General features: G+C 35.1%; 1 protein-coding gene across 3 annotated transcripts; it reads right to left on the bottom strand.

Annotated features, from left to right (window-relative positions):
* Nucleotides 1–1,519: 1,519 nt before the first annotated feature.
* Nucleotides 1,520–17,363, bottom strand: LOC125653624 (uncharacterized). 3 transcript variants are annotated; one of them, XM_056145350.1, is made up of 6 exons: nt 16,893–17,363; nt 15,216–15,350; nt 12,852–12,975; nt 8,974–9,048; nt 5,466–5,597; nt 1,520–2,097 (listed from the first exon to the last, which is right to left on the bottom strand). In XM_056145350.1, the coding sequence occupies exons 1-6, from the start codon at nt 17,285–17,287 to the stop codon at nt 1,879–1,881; spliced, it is 1,080 nt and encodes a 359-aa protein (XP_056001325.1). In that variant the 5' UTR covers nt 17,288–17,363; the 3' UTR covers nt 1,520–1,878. The 3 variants fall into 3 exon arrangements, with proteins under 3 accessions (XP_056001325.1, XP_056001326.1, XP_056001327.1); XM_056145351.1 differs by lacking the exon at nt 5,466–5,597; XM_056145352.1 differs by lacking the exon at nt 15,216–15,350 and having other exon boundaries at nt 16,893–17,354.
* Nucleotides 17,364–19,208: the final 1,845 nt, after the last annotated feature.

Below are 19,208 nucleotides of genomic sequence, written 5' to 3' on the forward strand. Positions count from 1 at the left end.
ATGAATTTTGCAGTTCAATTAGCCCCCATAGACTGCTGTATAGACTGCTGTCGGTTTCCATGGCAACGGATGGTAGAAATTTGGTGCTGGGTTTAAAATCATGTAAGATGGTGCAAGTAAAGTTAATACTGTGAAAATCAAAGAAATCTGTGACATTGAGTGGACAGACCCTATCTGATTTCTTTGATTTTTACATAGAATTGATCTTAATTGTTTCAGACAGACAGTGGGAACAAAATAGATATCCTCTGGATTTAAGTGTTACAGACAGACAGACGGTCAGAACCAAATAAATATCCTTTGGTGCTTTAAGTGTTACAAACAGGCAGACGGACAATCAGAACCAAATAGATATCTTTCCACTGAAGGACAAAAACAAACACATTTTTAAGAGAAAAAAATCTTAGTCGAAAACACTATGCAAGTATATATAACTTACTGTATTAGTTGATCTTAGTTCTAATTAGCTCTCCGTAAAACATTTCTCCAAAATCTAAACCGAAATTGGGAGGGGAGAACCAGGTGTTATGGGGCAAATCTGCAATATATTCATGTATAACTGCTTTGAAGCACAATTAAGGTTCCAGTATTGACAGTGAGGAAGCAGATCCCAATCTAAGTACAAGAATGTGTATTATGGTATCACAAAGAAACAACAAGAAATCGCAACCCTTCAAAATACCTTGAACTATAAATAATCAATGTTTCTAAACTACATGAAAGTATAGCACTACACAAAAACTTAACATTAAACTCTTAGTCACGAGATCACTATTCGTAATTTTTACCTTTCATTTGCAGTAAGTGTCGGATCAACTGTTTTTCTTAATGAAAAATTATATTTTACAATGGAAAAACATTTGTAGAGATTTAAAAACTATTACGTCGAGAACAATGCCTATATCTTATAAATCCACCAAATTCCTGATCATTCAAATCAGAGGTAGGGGTCAGTAAAATCCATCTTAGAAGCTTGAAAGTGGTAGTGACTTTCTCAGTCAGCGTCTGAGTCCTGCTTGTGAAGTTCATTGGTAGGGAGCAGAGGTCATGAAATGAACAATTCTTGCACCTATTAAAGCTTCATGATTAATTGTATATTGTTTAAAATCCTGCTTGAGAATATTTCACTCATGTTTCACAATTGTCAGTGAAGGTCTGCAAAATGTAGGCCTATGTACACCTTTACAGCACTTGCGGCCCTTCAGCAGGGAGGGATCTTTATCGTGCCACACCTGGTGTTACAAAGGGACTCTGTTTTTGCGGTCTCATTCAAAGGACCACCTCATTAGTCGCCTCTTATGACAAGCAAGGTGTACTAAAGACCTATTCTAACCTGGATCCCCCACGGACTAAAGCTGCATGAAATTGCAAAGATAAAGAACAGTGATCAATCCAGAAAATGGCAAACACAAGCCCCCTACCAGGACCCTAAGTGGAGCCAGCATTCCTGTTGATCAGTCATGCCTGCCACAAGTCTTGGTACATGGAGTATCCCTAATGATCAAGATCACGATAAGGATTCACTGTTACAGGATTTATTGTCAAATTTCTATACCAGCCAATGATTCTCAAAAGAGCACATCACTTTGTCTTGATATTGCATTATCAATTTCCCGAGGAAAATGCCTGCCTATGAATATTTATAAGATAATTGCAGTATCCATGGCATGAAGAATCTTCATGATTTTGTTTCTTTAAGCCAAGATTCAAGCAAATGTATTTCACTCAAATGTGCCCTTGTACACTATTCATTATTTGTACATAAAATGTATTTAATGAATGAGCCAATCAGTAAAGTACAATCCTTGAAATCCCTGAACTTTCCTGGAATTCGGAATTTCATTTTGCAGGGTTATAGACATGATCTTATTGTACAATTCACTGAGTCTTTTCATATTCAGTTTGCATCTTCCTTATGGTCATCAGAGCTTTAAATATAGTTTTGCGATCTTCTCTATTGAGGTAATTGTAGCGATCACTATAACAAAAAACAGGACGTTCTTCCCAATCTAGCTTCAGAGGTCCAGGTCTGTTAGCAGGTCGTTCTGTCATTTTTCTCCAAGTCGCTTTTGGAACTTCAAGGTGAGTAAATCTTACCTGAAAAAAAAATCAGGATATGATTACATGTATTATTGTGCAGTACACCTGTCAAAACATCAAACTGCAAACTGAATATCAAATAAGAGCTCCATAGATATGGTAAAATACTGTTACATGTAAGAAGTACTTTATAACAAGAAGCCTTACCAGTCACCTGAGTATTGGGTAAAAGTATCACTAGTCTAAAAGAATATGAAATTTTAATGTTCTGCATATTAAAGCTAACTTTTTAGTGTTCAGCAGCAGTATAAAACAAGATGAGTTCTTAAAAACACAAAACTTTCTATTTTGGACTAACCCTACAAAACCCTAGTGAGAAATCACAATTTTGGTGCATTCTTTTCTGCTAACTATGCATTTAGTTTTTATACAGAAATTTTAAAGAAGTATTTCATATGATGAAGACAATATTCACTATGATAATTTTGGCCCCGTCCTGGAACTGAAACCCCTACTACTAGGATTATGAAATTCATAATTGTGATATTGGAATACCTAGTTCCTCTAAATATCAATTTAGTGTCAATATGATTAATGTCAATATTAAAGAAGTTATCTAAATGTTTTACATATAAACACTAGTTTGGTCCCACCCTGATGAGAGAAAATCTACCTAACGTTTATGAAATTTACAATTTTGGTAGAGGCTTTCCTGTTCTAAATGAATATGCATTTAGTCTTTCTAAAAGATTTGCAATTGTACATGTAAATAAGATATTTAAAATTGATCAATTTTGGACAGCTTTTGCCCTGCCCCCAAGGTCCCGGAAGTGCAGGAGTTTTGAAAACTATGATTCATCTCCACCTTGCCCCAAGATGCTTCAATTTTGAAAAGAATTGGAAAGGTTGTTAGTTATCAAGAAAAAAGTTAAAAATATTCGATTGTTAATGCACGCTCCACAGCGACGGACACACAACTGCAAGAGGTCACCAACGTGACTCAGGTGACCTTATATTGACGCACAGTGACTTGTGTGACCTAAATTTAGTTTCAGATACACTATACAAGTTACAGTGGCTCAGTGGGTAGAGGAAAGGGTTCGAGTCCAGTTTGTGTCTTATCCAACCAAAGACGCACAAATAAAATGGAGGTAGTGGCTGCTCCTTTAGGAAGTTCCCAGCATTTAGAAATAAGAGTCAAGAGTCTTATAAACCAAGAACATGCTTCACAGTGAAAGTTGACACATTAAAAATAAACTCTCACTGCTACAAAGTTTGGATGATTTCAGGCAACTGAGTATATTATGATCCAGACTTTACTATATTTGGTTATATCATTCTTAATAAAGGTTGCTCTCACCCTCTCTTAGATTGTACGTGACATACTTTCCTCATCAGACACATTAAGTGACTTATTGAAGTTTGAATGTTCTAGGCTTCATAGTATCCAGATTATCGGAGCTACACATGAAGAAGCTAAAAGACGCACACCTTCACAATTACATAACAGGACCTGTTACCTACAAGTACAATGTATTTACATGCATACTTAGCTGTGTACTGTAAAAGATTAACAAGAGGCCCATATACCTTATTTGTCACCTGAGTATTAGTACAGGTATGACTAGTCCCAAGGCCTATTAAATCTAGAAAAAAAATCTTATTTTGAATACTAATATTCAACAAAAGTACATGGATAAGTTTTAAGATCATATCTTTCTTTTAAATGCCCTTGAAAGTGCCTATAGTGGTGGAAGGCTTTACATGATATAATCTACACAATATGACTTATTTGGACCCACTCTAGAGAAGGTACCCTGGGATTGCAAAATTCACAAGTTATGTACATCCGTTTCTGCTTTTCCTAAATATCCATTTAGTTTTTATACCATATCAGCAAACTTTGTGAAGTAATTCAAATGATAAAGAATATAAAATCACTATAATAATTTTGTCTCAACCCTAGAACCAAGCCCTAGCCCCCTGGGATCATGAAATTTACAATTTTGGCAAAGGAGTATTCACTCCTTCTAAATATCTATTTAGTTTCAATTTAGCATCAATAGTAGTTTTCTCGAAAGCAAGCTTATTTATCGATAAAACGACCTCCATGATGACCATAACAAACAACGTTTATCATTTTAACGAAGACCGTAGATTATGAATTTGATGACTGTCATTACATTTTCACAATTAGAATAATAAGAATATTTTTCTAGATTTCATAGGCCTTGGGACTAGTCATACCTGTACTTATAACAAATATTCAGGTGACAATGAATTACCCTTGTATAAATTGTATAAATTCAGGTTACATTGAATTTACTTGTTATGCATTAAAATCAATATAATGCATTTTGAAGCGGTCAAAATAGCCATGGTTTTGCATCACAACAACCCCGCTAAGTAAACCAGTAATGGCGTCTTTTTTGTATGAGTTGTTAGGAAGGTTACTTTCACTTCCTGAATCCCAATTCAAAACTGGTATATAGTACTCATAAATATTTGTTTCATGCATCATACTACAAAACTTGGAGGTTGTTTTATTGATAAATATACTTGCTTTGGAGAAAAATACAGCAACTAACATAAAAAGATACTCTACTAGACAGTGATAATTATTGTAAAATGATGCAATTGAATAGTCAATCATTTGAAATCGTGATTATAAAATTCTTATCGATGAAGTCAGCTGTCATTTATGATGACCATGATATATACTACGGTCATCCGCTTGTATACAGTGAGGGGGGGGGGGGGCAGGAGTCCAGAAATTTACATTTTATGCCTCCCCCCCTTGTCCAATGATGCTTCATACCAAATGTGAATAGAATTTGAAAATAGTTATTAAAAAGAAGTTGAAATGTTCAATTCTTCACTCATTTAATAAACTAATTTATTTTATCAAGTGGGCAATGTACTGACATTCTCAACAAATAGATTGAATATAATAATAATAATAATAATGATTGGTTTTATATAGCGCCTTATCCAGCGTATGCTGCTCAAAGCGCTTTACAATTATCAATGTACATTATTACCCCAGCAGACCTTATATCAATCTAGAACTTTCTCAGCCTCCTAGGAAGCATACAGTGCAAGCTGCCATTACAAGCACTAGAGCACTAACATTCTAACAATATCTTTTACTGTCTATAGCCAGGTACCCCTTTTACACTTTGGTGGAGTGAGGAAATTCATGTAAAGTGCCTTTCCCAAGGACACAACGTCAGACCTGCCGCCGCTAGGACTCGAACCCACGATCTTTCGGTCGAGAGTCTGACGGCCTAACCACTCGACCACCGACGCCATATCATATGATACACGAAACACAAAAAATAAGCAGATATTCATCCGGTCAAACTAGTTTGATTATAATTCGAAAGTTAATAATTTAGTCTAGAGGTTACTTTTATTTTACGTACCCATGTTTTTTCAATTGTAATACCAAGTATTCCTTCATATCGAAAGGACTTCTGCAGGTAAACCAATAGTTCTCCAATATGTTGTGTCCATAACGCGTGGTCTCCAATAGAGGATTTTGGGGATGTTGCAGGCTATTGAATATATAAGTATATATATATGTGTCTGTGTGTGTGTATCACAAAGCATTCATTGTTCAATCACCGTTCATTCATTATTTACTCATTGATCAGTCTGTTTCTTCATTGTCATTCAGATCTCGTAAGCGATGATTTTTTATGAACAATTTCCCCAACAAAGACAAAGTGTCAACAAGACATTTCTCTACCATGATGAACACATATGCTTGCTTAGTCAATTTAAAAATCAAATTTCACACACTGAAAATTGGTATTGCCATTTACAAACTAACAAGAGTACTGCAAACGGTACAAAATACACCCGTGAAATGCTTACATAGGGTGTTTTTCTTGCGCTATAATTTGTATAACTTTGCTTCAGGTATTATCAGCCATCATGAGGCTGTGACAAACTTTCATATGAACAAAGGGTCTCAACTTAAAAATCTAGATTTCCTCAAAATGGACCAAGTTCAACAACCTGTAACTTTTTCCAAAAATGGAAGAAAATCAAAATCCTTCCCCAGATACACATCTTCAATACCCATACAAACACTCCACAAAATAAGAAGGTCCTCACTTGAAAACTGTGGGTGGAGGAGGGCGGACAAATTATGTACCCTCCATAAAATATTAATTTCCAAATAGACAAAGTTCAACAACCTGTAATTTTCTCAAAAATTGTAGAAAATCAAAATTCATCCCACATGTACATCTTCAATACCCATACAAACACTCCAAAAAATAAGAGATGTTTGTAAAACACATATGCCCCCCATGGTGCAAAATTGAAAAGGGTTACATACACATCATTTAATTGATAGTAGTATCATCAATTCAAAATATTGAGCAGACAATATCTTCCTATGTCAAGAGTGAATTGACCGTGTGACCTAAAAATCAATAGGAGTCATCTACTCCTTATGCTGTACCAGTGTACCAAGTTTGGTGTCAATCAAGCAAATAATTCTTAAAATATAGGAGACAATATATTACTATGTCCAGTTCAAAAAATTGACTTTTGACCTTAAAATCAATATGGGTCAACTTCTCCTGAAGATGTACCAGTGTACTAAGTTTGATGCCTGTCAAGCAAAAGGGTTATCAAGATATTAAGTGGACAGTATATTACTATGTTCAGTTTGACCATTGAGCATGTGACCTCAAAATCAATAGGAGTCATCTCCTTCTGAATATACACCACTGTACTAAGTTTGATGTCTGTCAAGCAAAGGGTTATCAAGATATTGAACGAAGAGTATATTCCTATGCCCAGTTTAACCCTTGACCTTTGACTATGTGACTTCAAAATCAATAGGGGTCATTATCTCCTGAAGACGTACCAGTGTATGAAGTGTGATGTCTGTCAAGCAAAGGGTTCTCAAGATATTGAGCAAACAGTATATTCTAATGTCCAGTTTGACCCTTGACCTTTGATCATGTGACCTCAAAATTAAAATAGGAGTCATCTTCTCCTGAAGACATACCAGTGTACTAAGTTTGATGTCTGTCAAGCAAAGGGTTCTCAAGATATTCAGCGGACATTATATTCTTATGTCCAGTTTGACCCTTGACCTTTGACCATGTGACCTCAAAATCAAGAGGGGTCATCTTCTCCTGACGATGTACCAGTGTACGAAGTTTGATTTCTGTCAAGCAAAGGGTTCTCAAGATATTGAGCGGACAGTATATTCTAATGTCCTGTTTGAGCCTTGACTTCTGACCATGTGACCTCAAAATCCAAAGGAGTCATCTTCTCCTGAAGTTGTACCAGTGTACCAAGTTTGATGTCTGTCAAGCAAAGGGTTCTCAAGATATTGAGCAAACAGTATATTCTAATGTCCAGTTTGACCCTTGACCTTTGATCATGTGACCTCAAAATTAAAATAGGAGTCATCTTCTTTTGAAGACATACCAGTGTACTAAGTTTGATGTCTGTCAAGCAAAGGGTTCTCAAGATATTGAGCGGACATTATATTCTTATGTCCAGTTTGACCCTTGACCTTTGACCATGTGACCTCAAAATCAAGAGGGGTCATCTTCTCCTGACGATGTACCAGTGTACGAAGTTTGATTTCTGTCAAGCAAAGGGTTCTCAAGATATTGAGCGGACATTATATTCTTATGTCCAGTTTGACCCTTGACTTCTGACCATGTGACCTCAAAATCCACAGGAGTCATCTTCTCCTGAAGTTGTACCAGTGTACCAAGTTTGATGTCTGTCAAGCAAAGGGTTCTAAAGATATTGAACAGACAGTATATTCATATGTCCAGTTTGACCCTTGATCTTTGAGCATGTGACCTCAAAATCAATAGGGGTCATCTTCTTCTGAAAATGTAATGGTGTACCAAGTTTAATGTCTGTCAAGCAAAGGGTTCTCAAGACATTGAATGGTCAGTATATTCCTATGCCCAGTTTGACCTTTGACCATATGACCTCAAAATCAATAGGGGTCATCCACTCCTTAGGATGTACCAGTGTTTTAAGTTTGATGTTTTTCAAGCAAAGGGTTCTCAAGATATTGAGCGGACATTATATACCTATGTCCAAAGTAGATTGACCCTTGACCTTTGGACCTGAAAAACAATAGGGGTCCTCTTCTACTCATAACCACCCACATATGAAACATCATAATCATTAAGTGAATGGTTCTCAAGATATTGAGCGAACAACATGTGGTCTACCGACCGACCGACCAACTGACCGACTGACAGGTGTAAACCAATATGCCCCTCTTCTTTGAAGGGGGGCAAAAAAGAAGGGGGGCATAATAAGAAGGCTCTCAATTGAAAACTGTGGGAGGAGTAGGGGACAAATTATGTACCCTCCATATAATAATTATTTCCAAATAAAGGGGCAAAACTCCTGGGAAAAAAGTCGAAATGGATCAAAATTGCAGTATGATCTAGAGTGACCCACAAAGAAGCTACACAGCAAGTGTCAGCATGATATGTGAAAGGGAAATGAAATTATAAAGAGAAAATCCCGAACTGACGGACGGACAGACGGACGTACAGACATCACTGTACCATAATACGTCCCGTCTAAAGACGGGCATATAAAAACAGAGATGAGGTTAAAACTGCTAATAATTGACCAATTCATCAAAAACTGCAGATCTGTAAGAGAGACTAAATGCATACTTTAGTACTGTAGAGCATGATGATTTCTACCAAACTTGTTTGGTCAATATTTAGCAGTATTTACCCCAACCCTAAGGATGTGTGAGACCTGAAATATACAGTCAATGTCCCCAAGATGTTTCATACCAAATTTTAAAAGAATTGTAATGATAGTTATCATGAAAAGGTTAAAAATGTTCCACCATGATTAATGCAGACCAAGAGCAATTGGTCACCTGATTGACATAAATATCAAAACTTTACATACCAATGATTTGTCTTCTGTGTCAGTTTTCTGCTTTTTCATTGGAGGATATGGCATAGAGTCGTTCTCCGAAATGACCTTCAAATGATTTTTTCTCTCTCTTAAATATGAATGAATCTTAACACTACTTAATATAATAATAAAGGTCCATGGCCACATGGTAAATCTGTATAGCTTAAATCAATTTTAAGTAGTCAGTTATACATGTACCAAGCATTGAAAAAATATATATATATTAAAAACACTACCTAGAGGCCCATGGGCCATATTGCTAATCTAGAGACAGGAGGTGAACAAATGAATTTACTGTACATGAAATGTATTGCACTATGTATCCTAAAGGTTCTTACATATATGTAGCAAGAAGATTTGAATACATTATCCTACATGTATATATTACAAATGATAAACTTTGAACTACTTTCACCCTAAAACTACACTACCTGGAAATATTTGCATAATGTGGAACCTGTATATTAATTAGCTTTAATTGCCCTAGTACTTGGAGTTCTGGTATGAACAAAATATGAACTACACTACATGTGTATTATAATACCAGTGTTCTTAAAATTTCATCGGACCATTAAAGTTCATGGTTCATTTCATTATTTGGACTCTATATGCATATATGCATATTGAGTTTGATAATCTGTACCCATGTTGTTCTCAAGGATTATTCAAAGATTTTTCCTAATACTAATGAAAGGTGATGATAACAAACAGTGATCAATCTCATAACTCCTATAAGGAATACCAAAATAAAGAGTTGGGCAAACACGGACCCCTGGATATACTAGAGGTGGGATCAGGTGTCTAGGAGGAGTAAGCATCCTCTGTCGACCGGTCACACACACCATGACCCTATACATTGACCAGGTAACGTCAAACTTTGTGAAACATAAATCTAAACTACATGAAAATTGATTCAACAATTTGTACTCTTGTGCTTCTTGAGGACAATATTTCCAAATATTGGGGTTTAGCTCTCACCCTGAGGAACATGGTATGAAAAATAAAAGGAAAAAAAAGACACCTCTATGTAGGATGTTTGCATATTAACATGTATAAGCTATTTCCCAATGTCCTACTGCAGAGAAAAATCTAGGCACTACATTGGATGAGACAAGCAAAGAATATGAGACCATGTACTCAGCCAAGATTAGATGGGATACAAAATGGAAAATGGCTTGGACAGATCTTAACCGCTTTGTAAAATAAACATCATTTAGATCGACCTGCAGTAGGACATATATGATATTGATCACTGTTCGTTATCTTCACATTTCATCTGTTATATGAATTCTTGGTGGGGACTCACGGCTCGGGAGAATATAAACTTTGACAGGGAATTAAAGTCCTTATACTCTGCCAAGGATCCATATATAACTAATAATATGTGTAGTGCTGTCAGTTTCATAGGCGAGACTACAGAGTTCTCGCCGCCAGCACCTTCAGGTAACAACCTTGTTTGTATAAACAAGAGGACTACAGGCCTCTTCGGTCAATTGAGTACTAAGCTAAAAGTATCATTCATTGGTCTCGAGGGCTACGAAATCTAATATTCAGCAACGGTATAAAACAAGATAACTTGTGTTCTTTTAACTTCAATGCCATCAAAAGTGCATACACTGATGAAAAGCTTTATATAGTATTATCATGTATTAACATTCAACAATATGACTAATTTAGACTCATCCTAGAGTCAAAACCCTGCAGTTACAATCTTCATCATTTGTTTGTGTATCCTTTTCTGCTATTCCTAGATATCCATTTAGATTTTACGTATCCGCAAACTTAAAGAAGTCATTCAGATCATTATAATAACTTGGCACCACCCTGAAACAAAACCCCAGGTTACCTCTAGAATCATGAAATTTACAATTTTAGTAAAGGACTACCCACTCCTTCTAAATGTCCATTTAGCTACAATTAAGTATTGACCATCGCAGTGGTCTAAAGATAGAGTGTTCACCTCCCATGCAGAAGGTCAAGGTTTGAATCCTGGCCGCAATAAACCTAAGTCGTTAAAACAAGTAGTGCCAAACGCTCGGCATCAGGTGTGAATGTCCCGGGTCCTCGGGTGTGACCTTAAAAACGGATGTCCCTTGTCACAGCAGGTGTGACATGCTAAAAAACCCTCACTGCTCAATGGCTGTAAGCTCCGAGCATATAGGCTTAAATTTGAAGCGCCCTTCAACGGTCTTGGTGACGTCTCCATATGAGTGAAAAATTCTCAAGAGGGAGGTTAAACAAGATTCAATGAATCGTTCAATCAATTTAGTATCAACAGCATTATCGCAATTCACCTTTGAATTAGAACGCTTTACCCGATATAGTATTGCGTTGTGTGACGACACAATTGAATGAGACGATTGAACAATTTGAATGACATGTTTGATGTAATACAACAAGAGTTTTCATTGGCCGATTACAGCCCGCCCACTTTCTCGAGCGGATTCAGTGTTGCTGGAGAACTGTACATAGCTCTCTGAAAAGATCCACCTCTTATAAAAACATTCCATTTACGGGTCACAAAAAGCTGCGGACAGTTGAGGCCTGAAATCGGTGTATTCTTGTGTTGCTGTCTCATAAACTCAATATAAAAAAATCTTAGCATATTTTCCTACTATATACTTGCGTCCAAACATACCTTCAAATATTCATTAAAGCCACACACCACCCGAAAACTCGCAGCTTCAAATTATTTCGTATGTTGACGTAGCCGGTCAATTCGAACTCTTGCTATTGGTATCTATTCATAAAATTGGTTGTAAGTTATGTATTCGCTCTTCATTTATTATCAACATTAATAGAAATTCAAACATTTTTGTACCAGTTTTTGTAAAGGTAAAATAAGCTCTATATGAACGAAAATGCTACATAAGCGCATTAGATGGATACCGGCCGGCGCGGCCGCTCATGACTAATGAAAGCTGCACTGCCGCGCCGTGAGTTTAGCTATTTGAATAATTATCATTTAATAGGACTGGGGTGGTATATTATTTAAACAATTTAGCTAAAATATTTGTGGGGTATTAGTACACATCTAGACGCTATTGTGCCAATATGGAATTGAACCAGGATTCGAATTGACTGGCTACCTAACATGGCTACGTCTACAAACGAAATCATCAAAAGCTGTGATCGAGTTTTTGGGTCGTATGGGGCTTTAATAAATATTTGAAGGTATGTTTGGACACAAGTATAGTAGGAAAATATCTTAGGAATTTTTTTTATATTAAATTTATGAGACAACAACACAAGAATACAACTTTTTCTCTTTCTTCCTTTGAAGTTTTTTTCCATCTAGCATCTGGCCGTCATGTTTTCAAATGCTGACTACTCCCGTATTAGGGAATTTGATCGGACTTATACATATGGACCAATGAGAGTTTCTGTTGCATTTCGCAATTGTATTATAAACAGATTCAATTGTGTCGTCACACAACGCAATACTATATCGGCCGAAGCGTTCTAATTCAAAGGTGAATTGCGATAAAGCATGCAGATATCATTTAAATGTTTTTACCCCACATCTGAGGCCCCGGGGGTGCAGGAGTCCTGATTTAGAAAGTTACAATTTTTGTCTCCCTTGTCCCAAAAATGCTGCATTTATACCAAATTTGAAATTAACTGGAATTCTAGTTATCAAGAAGAAATTAAAACGGTTTAATTGTTAACGCACACGGACGTCGCATGACAATGGACACCAACCAATTGCAATTGGTCACCTAAGTTTACTCAGGTGTATATATTTGACCACACAATTCAAATGTTCCATGTTTTTTGGAGTGGACATGGGTAGATGTCTTGGTCTTCATACAATTCAAAACTTGATCAATTTCATTTACTTTATCACTCAAAAGTTACATAATACTTACCTCACATACACAGATAACTGGTGTGTCTGTCTGTCTATCAAATCGAGAACAAATGATGTCTGCTCTGGATGAACATGTGTGGCCCATTATCAATGTTTTCTCCATACTAATGAATGGCTGGCTCCTGAAACAACAAGACACCTATGGGTCATATTGCTCACCTGAACACCAAGGCATTAAGTGTGAATTTGTAATCTACCCTACCTGAGGTTGTTCAATACATTATATATTGATATTTATAACAATTTTATGTTGATAGGAATATTTTTCCAGAGCAGCTCATACACCGTATAAGTAAAATTTTTTTAGTGAGACACAAATTTAGCAATATTTTCATAAAATTTGGTATACATGTATATATAATTCCAAAAAAGATAATTATCACCCCATCGTCACAACCCACAGTTAACTGTTTCATTCGGAGTGGAATGAAACAATAACCTGTGGTTTGCGATGATGCTATCACCCAAGATGTGAAATGAATTGTCAGCGAGATTCAATTTTAGCAATCTCATCACTCTCGCTAATAATGCCAAAATTAATCCTCACTAAATATTCTTCTTATATGACGGTATTCCAAAGTCATATAATATAAACTTAATTTGTTTTTCATGCAGAGCTCCAAATACGGTGCGTAACAGCAAAAATACTAGTTTAATTTTACCAAATACCCATTTACGCTGAAAATCATGCGTACAATTATGCATTAGCGAATTTAAATATGCTTTACACCCCCAAAGAAATGCGTACTCGTGATACATGTAGTATAATATAAATACGAATGATCTATTCATATGAATTGATTGAGGTTAGCCCAGAGTTTGATCATACATGAAATAGCTAGCACTATGAAATATGTTTGGATGACAATCACAATTTTGAAAGTTTGGAAGATTTAACTCAAAAGAACTATATAGTCCTACTTGTTACACTTTTTCCTTAAAGAGGTAGTGTGCTGTCAAAATCACAGAAAAAAAATCTTGTATTATCAATCATGGACATACGATTGGTGCTAAAAACATGGCACAGAAAATATCACCGGATAAACAATACCTCCTCTGTTAAACTTTGACAAGTTTTTACTGAAAGGCCGCTAAAGCAGCACTGTCTCAATAAGTATTTAAAGTGGGTCGATCCTCATGTGACTTATCAATATTAATGGTTAAAAGTGCAAAATCTGTATTAATTTCCATTCAATATAGTTAAATTTAATTATTACCCAAAGAAAATGTGTATGTTGCCACATTTTTAAAGATGTCAGACATAAAAAAAAAAACCGGAAGTATATGTTAACATCATAAAATCACATATTTTTGTTATACAGAATAATTAAAATAGATAAAAACTTGTTGAAATGACAAATTTAAAAAGAAAAAAAAAGTTAATTTATAAATATGTATAAATTAATTGTAGTTATTAGAGAAATCATACATAATAGACATACAGTAGAAGAAATACCAAATAGGAGTTAATGCCCTTGACAAAATTTTTTTTAATTAATACAAAGAATTGATTATCTATGGAAAATATAAACTTTTTCAAAATCAATAGTTTACCAATATTTTTATTTTATGCAGTGAATAAAATTCCTCTGAAAGATATATTTCTATCATGTGCAAAGTTTAATTTGATAAAGATTTTTGCAAAAACCTATGACATCACACGAGGATCTATTAACCTTTTAAATAGCATTTGCGAGAATGGGAGTCACACATTTATTTGATACTTGTATATTTACGGGGGAAATGCTTTGTAGTTCTTTTGATCAAAACTCTTTATTGTCATTACGATTTTTAAAATTTATCATTGAAGTATTGAAATACATTATGTCAGACACCCAGTCACATGATTACGATCCAATTGTGTATTAGTGGCAAAACGGCCAAGATAATCAGTAAATTACAAAATACTCTTTTGACTTTTTTCTGAAATTTAAGCAACATACTCATTGATTTGAAAATCAGGGGGTAAATACTCTTTGTGCTAAAAAAGGGAGGGAGAGAGTAATTGTAGAGTGGATGGGTGTTAAAAATCATTCTTATCATATATGTATCTTAATTTAGACCAAAAATAATAATTCTTGAGTTTCTGTTAACATCCGGCACAAAATTAGTCTAAGAGTAGATGCAGGTAAGATATGAATTATATTTTATCTCCAAATTAATTCTCATAATACACAAAGAAACATCCTCTTCACAATTTCCAACCAAAATTATATCCCCACCAAAACTTGGCTATCTGTCAGATACAACCATATTTTACAGTGCTGATGTCAAAGTCTTTTTTGTTTTGTTTTTTTGTTTTGCAGATGGTAAGCTGACCAAAGAACACAGATTTAAATTATGTACTCTTTTTTCTACTTACAAAGTATTAAAGCCAAACAACTGCAGCAACTTTTCAAACAAGATCTGGTATTTCCACTCGGAGATTTTTTTCTTGGGTGTTTTAGTTATAATATCCTGTAGGCAGAAGCAAATTTCATGCAGCTTTACAAACAACCTGCAAAAAATAACAATATCTTTTACCGATTGACTAATCAATGAAATAGCCATAGTTACGCTTCACCTGATGTTCCTTGAGTCTATAAGGATGTTACAATACTTAAACAAATTCTAGTTAGTATCATATTGTATAGAGATGGAATATACAGATATAGCACTGAATAATTTCATGCTAAAATCATGATCGACATTTAGAATGGTATAAATGCACAAGTTTCTCATGGAAATTCAAAAAAGACACAATTTTACAACTTTAAAATACTCCAAAAGTTTTAAAAATTTTATTTCATGTTAATCTGAACTCTGTTCATTTTTGTATTTATCATATGTCTATTCTTCATGTTATTATACACACAAATAATAATCATGATAATTAATCAAATATGTACATGCAGTATCATGTTGACGTAAATTGTCAAATAATTTTGAGCGTTGAATTTTTAGTAATTGTGGTACCTTTAATGTTCCAGTACGGACAAGTGAAACTCAATACACACTTGCCCATCGGGCAGGTGAATCTTTCAGTAGAAAATATGATTATCATAATAATTGTGTTCATGATCAACATCAAAATATTAGAAAGTAAAGTCCAACTTCATACATTGTTGTTATCTTTAATGAATCGTCAGATTATAGCAAAGTCGAAAGACTCATTCTAGTAGATCGCACTGTATCACCAATACGGGACTTTCGAGATACGGATCCACTCAACTTTTATCGCGCGTTGAACGTCATTTGTAGGGCATGTCACTTCCGGATTACAATAACAATTAAGTAAACAAGCATGGAATTCTTCAATTGCTATCAAATTCCTGCATTTAAATGTTATCTTTCAAAGAAAGAAATTACTACAACCATTTTATAGGAAAATGCATTTGATTAAAATATGGGAGTTGGCGAGAGAAATAAATCTAGGGAATATCTTGAGGATATCGGTAAAACTTCATGCCTTACATCTAATGATACGCGTCTAAATGCACCTCTTCCCCGCCATCTAATTTACACCCAGGCCACTATAAGCACCAATAGTACTCGGGTCGTCATCGTGGGACTGCGCATAGCTCTTTACGGACCGTCTGCTAGCAAAACACCATTTGTATCATTGTCAACTTTACCCTACAATTGGTTATTATCATGTGACCGTGGTGTGTAAATGTCAAATATAATCGGTTGTTCCGGCACATCCCGAAAGTTCCGTATTGACATAGAGAGATAATCAGAATTTTTGGATGAGAGTCTGAAATATTTCGGACAACTAAGTTTTTCATTTGGGCAGGTGAGATGAAAAGTTAATGTCTATCTCTACTGATCATGTTAAGTTTAAAATGTTGTCAGAACTATAAATCAAATCAAAGAGATTGTGGTTAACCTCATTCCTGTTTATCAATTATGCATAGTATCACCTTTATCATTGTTTATCACAAGAGTGGGGCCACAGTGTAAACTTTGGAATTTATATTTATAATTATGTTTACCATGCCTCATGTGGTTCCTGCTAGTGGTAGACCTCAGCATAAATATGGCTTCTAAAATAACTTACCAGTGCATGTTAATCATCCCTTCTCCTTCATTTACTTTCAATGTCATCATCTGATTTTTATCCGGATGCCATTTTTTGGTCAATTTCTCGACTGTCCCCTTTCTGTCTGGGATGCCGTTCAAAGATTCATGATCGAATTCAAAATCACAAGCATTTACTAATGTATCTACCTTTGCAAGAGCATTACTAGAGAGACGGATTAAACACCATCTACTCGATAAAATGTTGAATATATCGTCTTTCACAAAACGAATATCTAGTTTATCAACAACATGATGGGTCCATTCACATGATGCACGACTTGGAACATAATTCTCGTTGGAGCTTGGCGAGATAGACCAGGTTGTGAAGTTCTTCAAAACACCCGACACCACGTTTGGAGAATTTGATGCCATTAAGCAAACCAGGGTAACAGTCCTCAACAGCTGGTCAATGCGCGGTGTGGTAGTTTCGCTTTTACTTTTATCCAAGAATTTCGATCCCGATGTAAATTACTAAATTACCGATAGACATATATATACGCACATGCTGTTTAGGTACGAATTTAGCAAACTAAAGGGACCTGTACTTGTTCCGATTAAAACAATATCACAATCACAAAATACAGCAGTTTTTATTATTCTGTGTTATGATTATTTAGGGCTGTGGAAATCGGTCAGTGTCTTCGACTGTGTTTGGGTTCCGACATTTATAAAACGTAGTAGATTTATCGGGTTTTTTTAGCAGGTGAAAACTCTGGGATATTGTACTGGGATATTATAATAAAATCAACTTTTTAAAAAATAATCTTTATGTCTCCTATTTAGCCATTTTGTACTATTTCCTATCATTTTTAATAAGGTGAAATTAATAAAATCGCCCAAATTTTAAGGATTTTTGGAAAAATTTAAGTTCTCTCAATAAAGTAATTCAAGAAATCAATAGATTTTGTCATTTATTTCTTCGGAAGTGGACGGAATCATTGTTTCTTTTATCGTTTAGTACATTCTCTTAAACAAGAGACCACGATTTACCTTAGATTTGAAAATTTTAGGGGGGGGGGGGGTTAAATCCGCCAATGTATACTGGTAATAATTTCGTGAAGTATTGTTAATCTTATATACATTTCTATTGAGTTTATTTTCAAGTTTCTAATCATAGTGTAGTTATCTCGTTTCGAATTCGTCACTACAAGATAAAACAATTGTTTAAACAATAACATGCCCAAGGCAAAGTATGAACGCCAACAACAGCAAAATAATTTATTCTCAAATTTTGATATTGTTGTATTAATGCATATAAGTAATTCGTAATAATACTATATAGAACATTGCACAGAGGCGGATCCAGGAATTGGGGTTAGGGAGCGGGGACTTTATGAGGCAGTGTATGGGTTCGGGGCGGTGCTCTGGTGGGGGCCCAGAGGGCGAATCCCCCGAAATCTCCTGAATTTTACAGATTTTTTAGGGCTTTCAATATGTCTCATATGTAGTCATTTTTACTTTGATTCAGTCATTTTCGATAAGGTGAAAGTAATTAAATGTCGCAAATTTTAAGGGTTTTGGGAAAAATATAAAGGTATAATTCAATAAATCAAAAGATTTTGTCATTTATTTCTCCGAGAGTGGAAGAAATTATTGCTTCTTTTTAGTGTTTACATTTTTCCCAACCAAAGACCACAATTTCCATTTGAAATTTTTTGGGGAGCACGACCCCCCCCCCCCCAACCCCCAACCCCCAGCTGCAGAACCTGAGATCTGTCAACTTATTTTTTTTTTTGGAGAGCTACAGTTCTGCAGCTAAGTTTCCCATTGACGGACTTCCAATCTGTATTTTGCTTTGATACATTTAAACATGTTGTTAATTAATCTAAAACATTTCAACATTGCTCTTTCATAGTTTATTCTTTGAGACCGCACTTTTCATTTTCTGATCTTTTTGAACAATTAAATTGCCACCTTGCATGAAAGTAAATTGTTGTTCGAGAGAAGTTTTTGGGTTTTTTTTTTGTTTTTTTTTTGCTTTTGATATTTTTTTTTATTATTATTATTATTATTATTATAATCATTATTATTATCTTTTAATTTCGAATATTGCAAATATATCCAAATGTAAAACTTTAACCCCATCTCCACCCACCCCTTCCCTTCCCTTTTTATGCTACGTGCTTGACGATTTTTTGTGTGTACTTCGGTTAAGTTGATTTAAACAAACATTAAGTTTTGTAAGATTCAATCACACCCATACGTTACAAAACAGACTTCAACAGAAAAATTACATTAGAAGCAAGGATTCGATATAATTAACATGTTTCGTTCATTGACACCTGATGTATAT

This window comes from Ostrea edulis, chromosome 7, assembly GCF_947568905.1.
Source record: "Ostrea edulis chromosome 7, xbOstEdul1.1, whole genome shotgun sequence".
Lineage (NCBI taxonomy): Eukaryota > Metazoa > Mollusca > Bivalvia > Ostreida > Ostreidae > Ostrea > Ostrea edulis.